Source organism: Protomyctophum bolini (assembly GCF_963924005.1).
Source record: "Protomyctophum bolini genome assembly, chromosome: 5".
Lineage (NCBI taxonomy): Eukaryota > Metazoa > Chordata > Actinopteri > Myctophiformes > Myctophidae > Protomyctophum > Protomyctophum bolini.
Window position 1 is genome coordinate 48,683,609 of NC_137866.1, and position 11,122 is coordinate 48,694,730.

General features: G+C 41.1%; 1 protein-coding gene across 1 annotated transcript in view; it reads right to left on the reverse strand.

Annotated features, from left to right (window-relative positions):
• Nucleotides 1–311: 311 nt before the first annotated feature.
• Nucleotides 312–11,122, reverse strand: part of LOC308315175 (NACHT, LRR and PYD domains-containing protein 12-like) — a 42,961-nt gene continuing 32,150 nt past the window's right edge. Inside the window, exons 8-16 of the mRNA XM_080763015.1 lie at nt 10,748–10,823; nt 9,687–9,844; nt 8,453–8,617; nt 7,528–7,692; nt 6,559–6,735; nt 4,769–4,945; nt 3,289–3,409; nt 2,507–2,556; nt 312–2,066 (exon numbers count right to left, since the gene is read on the reverse strand). Coding sequence (XP_080619141.1) covers nt 2,527–2,556; nt 3,289–3,409; nt 4,769–4,945; nt 6,559–6,735; nt 7,528–7,692; nt 8,453–8,617; nt 9,687–9,844; nt 10,748–10,823 — 1,069 coding nt within the window. The 3' untranslated portion in view covers nt 312–2,066; nt 2,507–2,526. The remainder of the gene's footprint in view (nt 2,067–2,506; nt 2,557–3,288; nt 3,410–4,768; nt 4,946–6,558; nt 6,736–7,527; nt 7,693–8,452; nt 8,618–9,686; nt 9,845–10,747; nt 10,824–11,122) is intronic.

The window sequence follows — 11,122 nt, forward strand, 5'->3', positions numbered from 1 at the left end:
GGATTGATTTGAGTTAATTAACAACACATTTAGTAGATGTGTGAATCCAGAGTGATTGACTTGAAGTCTAGTCAACAACATGTTCACAGCAGTAGGAGAGCAGACGTTAAGTCTAGTCAACCATTTCTCATGATTCTGAAATCATTGCAAGAATTTGTTTTACACGTTAGTTTGTTACTAGACACATTTACAAACACATTGAAATCATTGCAAGCATTTGTTTTTCTTGTGAACACCGCACTTTGACTTATGGTGCGTTACCGGCTTAAATCGACATCATAAAAAGTAGAGAGGACGCACACACCAAGAAACAAATTCAAGCTGGTTTATTTCTCTATTTCATTCAAACGTTTGGGCTAACAGCCTTTCTTCAGTGTGAGGAGTTGTGGGAGTCAAGTCTCTTTTGAAGGAGTGGTGACGTTGTGCAGGTGCACACCATCACTAATCATCACCTCACAGTCACACCCAAGGTGTGATTACAGACTGGATAGATACAAGATATCAGTATCTATTAACAATGTCAATACATTTGCCCAAAATATAGAAATATCAAATATACAAATATACAAATATTATACAAAGATTGAACACTAATGAAAGTGGCTGAGGACATCGGGCATTACTGCCGTTCATAAATCAGTTAGAGGAAAACGAGCAAGAAGCCCAGCTTCCAGTGTTTGTTTGGGACCTCCTTGGACTCCCATTCCTTTGTCCAAGCTGATTGGACGGTGAAGTCAGCTGGTGGAGGGTTGGTCTAGATGGAAGTGGAGCAGTGGGGGGTGTAGATGTCTGCATGGTAGATGACTGAAGACAGGGACTGTGTTCCTCCACCTCACAGCTGCCTTTGATACCGTCTGGCACAAACACCTCACAGTGAAACTCACAAATCTGCTGACCAACCGGAGGTTCAGAGTTCACCTCGGACAGAACACAGGCACACAGAGAACACAGAAAAATGGAGTCCTGCAGGGTACAACCCTATTCAACCTCTACGCAAAATGACCTATTCATCTGTGCAGACGACATCTGTTTGGCATTCCAAACCACCAGAACTTGACCCACTGGAACAGGTGCTCACTGAAGACCTTTACAACCTGGACCAGTTCTGCAAAAAGCCCAGCTTCCAGTGTATTCCATCTCCACAATGCTAAAGCTGCCAGAGAACTGAACATCCATCTGAGTGGACTCAAGATAAAGCTGCCTCTAATCCAACCCACCTCGGTGTGACCCTCAACAGAATCCTGTCCTTTAAGGACCACCTAAAAGGGAACGGCAGCGAAGATGAAGTCCAGAAACAACCTGCTCTGCTGCAGCCTCCACACTGAGCTCTGCTGCAGCTTCCACACTGAGCTCTGCTGCAGCCTCCACACTGAGCTCTGCTGCAGCCTCCACACTGAGCTCTGCTGCAGCCTCCACATTGAGCTCTGCTGCAGCCTCCACACTGAGCTCTGCTGCAGTTACTCAAAGGATGCTTCAAAAGGTCAAAAACTCTCCCTGTCTACCAGGTCAAAGACTATCCCCATCTACCAGGTCAAAGGTCAAAGACTATCCTCATCTACCAGGTCAAAGGTCAAAGACTCTCCCCATCTACCAGGTCAAAGGTCAAAGACTCTCCCGTCTACCAACACATGCAGACATCTAGTCTAATCTAAGATCTAAAGCTCTGTGGTGATGACTCATTTATACCATAGAGTTTGACATTAATATGGATCTGACCACAGACCCCCATGTGACCCCCAGGCTGACAGAGTACCTGTAACCATTAACACCATCACAGGACAGACTCCAGGACTTGTCATTCCATCCAAGCCTACAGTCACCACCAAGTCCTTTCCTGCTGATTGTTCCGTCAGCGACTCCTATATCAACCTTTCCACTGCACTCTACCTCCCAGGAACAGCGTCCAGTCACACTCTGTGTACTCAGGACCTGCTTCCAGTAATCAAACCTGTCGGGGTGATCAGGAGGACCCTGACCCCCTGACCTCCATGTGACCTTCCTGTTGCCCTCAGACAGAGAGAGGTTTCTGTGTGCTGTGTTTGTGTCCAGTGTGAGACGCTGGAAATCTGATGAGAAAACAACAAAGGAGACATTAAATACATCATTCACTGACTGACACACACACACACACACAAATGCACATGCACGGTCGGGCCCTTGCGCACACACACACACACACACACACACACATGTATGGTCGCACACAAACAAAAACGAGACACACCTGTGATCCGCACACATCACGGCTCTGCATCACCATTCATGCATCGCACGTCAGAATTGAACTCATGCCAAATATAGACGAAATACATGTTATTTACGACCAGGTTAGTGAATGAGGCCCATTGTTTCTGTCAAACCACATGACCTCATCTTGATGGTGTTAAGGACCAGGCCAAGAGCACAGAGTAGAGAGCACAAGAGTTTTCAGGACAACATCAACCAAGTATACAACAGTGTATAAAAAGTTAACGTGTGATGTTGACACAGACATACAGATACTCACGTTTTGAAATGAGTGTAGAATTAAACCCATCTTGTCCTCCATGTTTCACTCTGTAGGAAGTAGAACAACAATGCATCAATGTCTGACTGTCTAACACAACGTCTCCACTAGTTGACACTACAGTGTTTCACTCTGTAAGAAGTAGAACAACAATGCATCAATGTCTAACTGTCTAACACAACGTCTCCACTAGCTGACACTACAGTGTTTCACTCTGTAGGAAGTAGAACAACAATGCATCAATGTCTGACTGTCTAACACAACGTCTCCACTAGCTGACACTACAGTGTTTCAATCTGTAGGAAGTAGAACAACAGTGCATCAATGTCTGACTGTCTAACACAACGTCTCCACTAGTTGACACTACAGTGTTTCACTCTGTAGGAAGTAGAACAACAATGCATCAATGTCTGACTGTCTAACACAACGTCTCCACTAGCTGACACTACAGTGTTTCTCCTATCATTATCTTGGCCCTGAAGCTCATCCAGACATACTCACTGCTGCCCAGTTTGGATCTCATCACCTCCTCAGACTCCACATTAACCCCTATAGCACTCCATTCTCCTTTTATACCTTCTTGATGCAACTTTACTATGCACATATCTTGGATATGTCTTGTTCTTAATTTAGATTATTTTTGTTGTTTAGAGTACACATTTTTAGAGTTTCTTTGAGGCACTGCATTGTTCTCTCTGCATGCATGACGTTGTGTCAGAGTGAATACACTGTAAAGGGAAACACTGCACTGTCCAACATGGACACAGCCCAAGTCTACTCACTTGCAGTTCTCCAGGATTCACCACGTTGAGGCTCAGGTCCAACTCTCTTAGGGAGGGATTAGAGTTTACAGCTGAGGCCAGAGCTTCACAGCATCTCTCTGACAAGAAGCAGTGAGCCAGTCTGAAACACCAGATGGAAACATACATGAATGAATGAATGAATGAATGAATGAATGAATGAATGACACATTTATAATATGCATTATTCCTGGATTTAAAACCTGCTTAAAGGACTCTTGTCCCACTTGGGGTGCCTTCACACCTGGAGGTTTTAGTTCCATTAAAACAAACCCTGAACCCCCAACATAATCATATTTGAACTGGGACGCCCCAAAAGACTTATATAATATTGAAACTGGGACCCCCAAAAGACTTATATATTGAACTGGGACCCCCCAAAGACTTATATATTGAACTGGGACCCCCCATCCTTGTAGGCATTAAATTAAAGGTGTAGTGAAATAGCCTTTTGTGCATTTTATTTTGAAGTTTCAGCCTCAGATGGCAGGATCTTAGTTTCTGAACCAATCAGAGCGTTGCATCCCTCCAGGCTATGGGGACGTAGGTCCGTCTCATGCACGACCACGTGCACGCACATGCACAGTGGTTTGTTTACAAGTGACAGAGAGACCTGCAGCAAAGCTAGGGGGTTATCTCTAACCTGTACACATGACCATATACATTATGTTAGCGTGATGATTAAGTTTAAAACGAGTCTGGATGTCATCTTGAATGAGATTAAAAACTGAGGATTTCTGTAATCAGTAGCAGCTGTGTTTGGACGGACGCGCAGGAATGGGACTCAAACGGGTGAGCTTCATTTTAATTGGCTTTCATTGATGTGTATCTCTACACGTCATCAGTCATCACGCAGCACGTTTTAGTTTTAAGGAAGTAATTACATTTTTATTTTTTATGGACTTTTGATATAAAAACACACACAAATGAGACTTTCGGCATGCATCCATTGTTAGGTATGCCAATATGATGACCACGGATATGCTCTAAAAGTGTTTCACTACACCTTTAATGTGAAAATATTACCAAACTACAAGCTCACAACACCTCACAGTGAGCTTGCAGGTCGACTATTTTCACGATGTTTGGCTCTTTCCTCCGTAATATTAGTATTATTATAATATAATTTAGAAGGTCGATAACTGTGGCGTAGCTACAACGGGTCGCAAGTCAAAAATAGCCGATCTACAACTCCTCTACGCGTTGTGAGAAACTCTGTTATATGATGAAGTAGCCGATAGCATAACGTAATGCCAACACCAAAATGGGTTCCCGCCTAAAACGGGTTAAACATGTTTTGGGTAGCCTACTTTAACATCTACTCAGGGACATAGGCTTGGGTTAACATGATATCAAGCTTATTAATACATTCTCACCACAGCATTCATATTATATTCACATAATACAGTTATACAGTACATAATAAAACAGAGGTGATCAAAATATGGTAAATATATCTTACTTTAGAACTTCCAGTCTACAGTGTGGGCTCTTCAGTGAAGCACAGAGCAGCTCCACTAGTCCTGAGTCCTGCAGGTCGTTTTCACTGAGGTCCAATTCTCTCAAATGGGAAGGATTAGAGCTGAGAGCTGAAGACACAACTTCAACGTCTGTCTTACTGAGTTTACAGCCAGCAAGTCTGTGAATGCAGATTAAATAAGAGAAATCAAAACAAATGAAACCTAAATAATCATATCTGAACTTGGGAGACCCCTACCTGACAAGTACTTGGAATTATAGGCATTCCTTTCAGTTTCACCGATACATATTATGAAAATAGCCAAACTACAAGCTCACAATGCCTCACAGTGAGCTTGTAGATCAGCTATTTTATTTTCACAATGTTTGTGACTTTCTTCTGTAATATTTGACAATTTGGTTTATAAATGTTTTAAAGGTAATTTAATTGTACCTTAAATCCTAAACCACACCAAAGGGTCGGGACAAAACCTTTTCTTTCTTTTGGTTTTTACATCAACCACACCAATGCAACTCAATGAGTTTCATTGGTGTGTTTTATCTTAAAAAACACTTTGTCCCGACCAGGGGGGCAGTCAGACAGATATTTTGTGAAGCCACTGAGGAAATCGGGATTTCCTGAAAGTTCATATAATTGGCCTGTTGTGGCGCTGTCATTGGACCCAGAAAAACCCATACCCCAAATGAAGTCCATGTATTTGGGCCCAACTTCACCTAGACTGTATTACCTTAATAAACATGGCCATGAATACTTTCTGCTTCCAGTCACTAGTTTAAAGTCTCATTTCTAATGTCATAATATTCTTTTTGGAAAATGATGGTCCCATTTATAAAAAAAATTACCATAAAGTCGCGTATGTTCTGAGGGGCGTGGCTACCGTTACAGTCTATGATCGGGATTCCCCACCCACTCGAGTCAAAATAAAAACCAACGAAGAAGAAGGGGGGAAGTCCCGCCTCGTTGTCTGGGCCAGCCAATGGCCAGCTGGGCCAAAACAGATCTAGAAAGATGGCGACTTACAATACAAGGACTGACAGGCTTCATTTTACGTTCATGTTAGACCCGGAGAACGCTTGTCCATATTTTTACAGTCTATGGTCCCGACCCAACCCTTTGGTGTGGTTTGGGCTTTAAAAATGTACAGATACTCTGTATACTGTACACTTATACTGTGGTTTGTCTACTGTTCAGTGAGAAAACAATGCTGCACATTAAGCTAATCCTCTGGGGACCCCCTTGGGGGTCCAGACCCTCAGTTTGGGAACCACAGACCTAGACTAATAGAATGATAATTGATTAGTACAGTAGGTAGATGCAGACTATTGATTATGTATTAATGCGTACCACGGTAAAGCTCGATAACTGTGGTGTAGCTACAAGGGGTTGAACGTCGAAAATAGCCGATCTGCAAGCTCACAAGTGTTGTGTCCTCGACGCGCTGTGATTCAATTCAGTTCAATTTTATTAAAGTGTCGACTCACAACAAGTTGTCTCAAGACACTTTACATGTAGAGCAGAGAACCAACATAGATCCCACCCTGAGCATTAAGACATTTGGAGACAGTGAGCTTGTAGATCAGCTATTTTCGGTGCGCAACCACGTTGTAGGCTACTGTATGTCGAAGTAGCCTATACATTTGCCTTAAAGGGATATTACACGTTCAATATCAAGCTTATTAATACATTCTCACCACAGCATGCATATTATATTCACATAATACAGTGCATAATAAACAGAAGTGATTAAAATTAATGTGGTAAATGTATCTTACTTTAGAACTTCCAGTCTACAGTGTGGGCTCTTCAGTGAAGCACAGAGCAGCTCCACTAGTCCTGAGTCCTGCAGGTCGTTTTCACTGAGGTCCAATTCTCTCAAATGGGAAGGATTAGAGCTGAGAGCTGAAGACACATCTTCAACGTCTGTCTTTCTGAGTTTACAGCCAGCAAGTCTGTAAATGCAGATTAAATAAGATAATATAAAAACAGATGATACCTAAACAATTATTTGAACTGAGGACCCAATAACCTGACAAGCAAGAATTGAAGGCATTTCATTTAGTTTGACTCGGCTGCACAGATACATGTTGTGTTTGCGTCTTCCGTAATATTCGCCAATTTACCAAATTGGTTTTAAAAATGTTTTAAAAGTCATTACATTGTACCTTTAGAAATATGCAGATACTAGTCTGTATACACTTTAACTGTATGTTGGTGTGTTCACTGTTGAGTGAGAAACCACACTAGTTGCACATTACGATAATCATCTGGGGACCCCCTTGGGGGTCCAGACCCTCAGTTTGGGAACCACAGGCCTAGACTAATATAATGATATTTGATTGGTACAGTAGGTAGATGCAGGATATTGATTATGTGTTGATCTGTTGCGTACCTCGGTAAAGCTTGATAACTGTAGCGTAGCTACAACGGGTCGCACGTATAAAATAAACAATCATACGAGCTCACAAGCGTTGCGTCCTCGACGCGTTGTGAGTTTGTACATCTACTCTTTATGGTGTGTAATCCAGTTGTATGACGAAGTAGCTCAGAAGCTTATACATTTGCCTTAAAGGATTAATACACTTTCAAACATATTTGGGTAATTTTAACATCTACTCAGGCCCATAAGATTGGGTTACCTGCATGATATCAAGATTATTAATATTCTCACCAAAGCAATCATTATATTCACATAATACAGTGCATAATAAACAGAAGTGATACATGTGGTAAATGTATCTTACTTTAGAACTTCCAGTCTACAGTGTGGGCTCTTCAGTGAAGCACAGAGTCCTGAGTCCTGCAGGTCGTTTTCACTGAGGTCCAATTCTCTCAAATGGGAAGGATTAGAGCTGAGAGCTGAAGACACATCTTCAACGTCTGTCTTTCTGAGTTTACAGCCAGCAAGTCTGTGAATGCAGATTAAATAAGAGATTATCAAAACAAATTATACCTAAAAAAATATTTGAACTGAGGACCCAATACCCTGACAAGCAAGAATTGTAGGCATTTCATTTAGTTTGACTCGGCTGCACAGATACCGTAATATTCGCCAATTTACCAAATTGGTTTTAAAAATGTTTTAAAAGTCATTAAATTGTACCTTTAGAAATGTGCAGATACTATTCTGTATACACTTAAACTGTTGGTGTGTTTACTGTTGAGTGAGAAACCACACTAGTTAAGCTAATCATCTGGGGACCCCCTTGGGGGTCCAGACCCTCAGTTTGGGAACCACAGGCCTAGACTAATATAATGATATTTGATTGGTACAGTAGGTAGATGCAGGATATTGATTATGTGTTGATCTGTTGCGTACTTCGGTAAAGCTTGATAACTGTGGCGTAGCTACAACGGGTCGCACGTATAAAATAGACAATCATACAAGCTCACAAGCATTGCGTCCTCGACGCGTTGTGAGTTTGTACATCAGCTGTTTATGGTGTGTAATCCAGTTGTATGACGAAGTAGCTCAGAAGCTTATACATTTGCCTTAAAGGATTAATACACTTTCAAACATATTTGGGTAATTTTAACATCTACTCAGGCCCATAAGCTTGGGTTACCTGCATGATATCAAGATTATTAATATCCTCACCACAGCAATCATATTATAGAGTACATAATAAAATAGAAGTAATCAAAATAAATGTGGTAAATGTATCTTACTTTAGAACTTCCAGTCTACAGTGTGGGCTCTTCAGTGAAGCACAGAGTCCTGAGTCCTGCAGGTCGTTTTCACTGAGGTCCAATTCTCTCAAATGGGAAGGATTAGAGCTGAGAGCTGAAGACACAACTTCAACGTCTGTCTTTCTGAGTTCACAGCCAGCAAGTCTGTGAATGCAGATTAAATAAGAGATTATCAAAATAAATTACACCTAAATAATCATATCTGAATTTGGGAGACCCCTACCTGACAAGTACTTGGAATTATAGGCATTACTTTCAGTTTCACTGATACATATTATGAAAATAGCCAAACTACAAGCTCACAATGCCTCACAGTGAGCTTGTAGATCAGCTATTTTCATAATGTTTGCGACTTTCTTGCATAATATTTGACAATTTGGTTTTAAAAATGTTTTAAAAGTAATTTAATTGTACATTAAAGCCTAAACCACACCAAAGGGTCGGGTCTGGACAAAACCTTTTCTTTCTTTTTGTTTTTACATCAACCACACCAATGCAACTCAATGAGTTTCATTGGTGTGGTTTATCTTAAAAAAACCACTTTGTCCCGACCCAACCCTTTGGTGTGGTTTGGGCTTTAGAAATGTACAGATACTCTGTATACTGTACACTTATACTGTTGGTTTGTCTACTTTTCAGTGAGAAAACAATGCTGCACATTAAGCTAATCCTCTGGGGACCCCCTTGGGGGTCCAGACCCTCCGTTTGGGAACCACAGACCTAGACTAATAGAATGATAATTGATTAGTACAGTAGGTAAATGCAGACTATTGATTATGTATTAATGCGTACCACGGTAAAGCTCGATAACTGTGGCGTAGCTACAAGGGGTTGAACGTCGGAAATAGCCGATCTGCAAGCTCACAAGTGTTGTGTCCTCGACGCGCTGTGATTCAATTCAGTTCAATTTTATTAAAGTGTCGACTCACAATAAGTTGTCTCAAGACACTTTACATGTAGAGCAGAGAACCAACATAGATCCCACCCTGAGCATTAAGACATTTGGAGACAGTGAGCTTGTAGATCAGCTATTTTCGGTGCGCAACCACGTTGTATGTCGAAGTAGCCTATACATTTGCCTTAAAGGGATATTACACGTTCAATATCAAGCTTATTATTAATACATTCTCACCACAGCATTCATATTATATTCCCATAATACAGTGCATGATAAACAGAAGTGATTAAAATTAATGTGGTAAATGTATCTTACTTTAGAACTTCCAGTCTACAGTGTGGGCTCTTCAGTGAAGCACTGAGTCCTGAGTCCTGCAGGTCGTTTTCACTGAGGTCCAATTCTCTCAAATGGGAAGGATTAGAGCTGAGAGCTGAAGACACAACTTCAACGTCTGTCTTTCTGAGTTTACAACCAGCAAGTCTGTGAATGAAGATTAAATAAGAGATTATCAAAACAAATTATACCGAATACCCTGACAAGCAAGAATTGTAGGTATTTCATTTAGTTTGACTCGGCTGCACAGATACATGTTGTGTTTGAGTCTACCGTAATATTCACCAATTTACCGAATTGGTTTTAAAAATGTTTTAAAAGTCATTCAATTGTACCTTTAGAAATGTGCAGATACTAGTCTGTACACTTAAACTGTTGAGTGAGAAACCACACTAGTTAAGCTAATCATCTGGGGACCCCCTTGGGGGTCCAGACCCTCAGTTTGGGAACCACAGGCCTAGACTAATATAATGATATTTGATTGGTACAGTAGGTAGATGCAGGATATTGATTATGTGTTGATCTGTTGCGTACCTCAGTAAAGCTTGATAACTGGCGTAGCTACAACGGGTCGCACGTATAAAATAGACGATCTACAAGCTCACCAGAGTTGCGTCCTCGCCGCGCTGTCATTCAATTCAGTTACATTTTATTAAAGTGTCGACTCACAACAAGTTGTCTCAAGACACTTTACATGTAGAGCAGAGAACCAATATAGATCCCACCCTGAGCATTAAGACATTTGGAGACAGTGAGCTTGTAGATCAGCTACTTTCGGTGCACAACCACGTTGTATGTCGAAGTAGCCTACAATACATTTGCCTTAAAGGGATATTACACGATCACTATCAAGCTTATTAATACATTCTCACCACAGCATTCATATTATATTCACATAATACAGTACATATTAAAACAGAAGTGATCAAAATAAATGTGGTAAATGTATCTTACTTTAGAACTTCCAGTCTACAGTGTGGGCTCTTCAGTGAAGCACAGAGTCCTGAGTCCTGCAGGTCGTTTTCACTGAGGTCCAATTCTCTCAAATGGGAAGGATTAGAGCTGAGAGCTGAAGACACAACTTCAACGTCTGTCTTTCTGGGTTTACAGCCAACAAGTCTGTGAATGCAGATTAAATAAGAGATTAGAAAAACAAATGATACCTAGTTCACTGTCATTGAAGTTAACTAAAACATCTCCTATCTAGTTATCCAGAGATATAGACACCACTTGACAACACAGAATGACTGTACGGTCTGTACAGAGGAAGATAGACATTTTGATATCAAAGACTTCAACCAGCAGTTGAAGGAGTGAAATGAAGACTGAACAACAACATTGCATATTTACTGCCTAAACGGTGTAAAAGTTTTACAAACAAGCTGCTGGAGACCAGCATTCAGTCTCTATTTCTATTC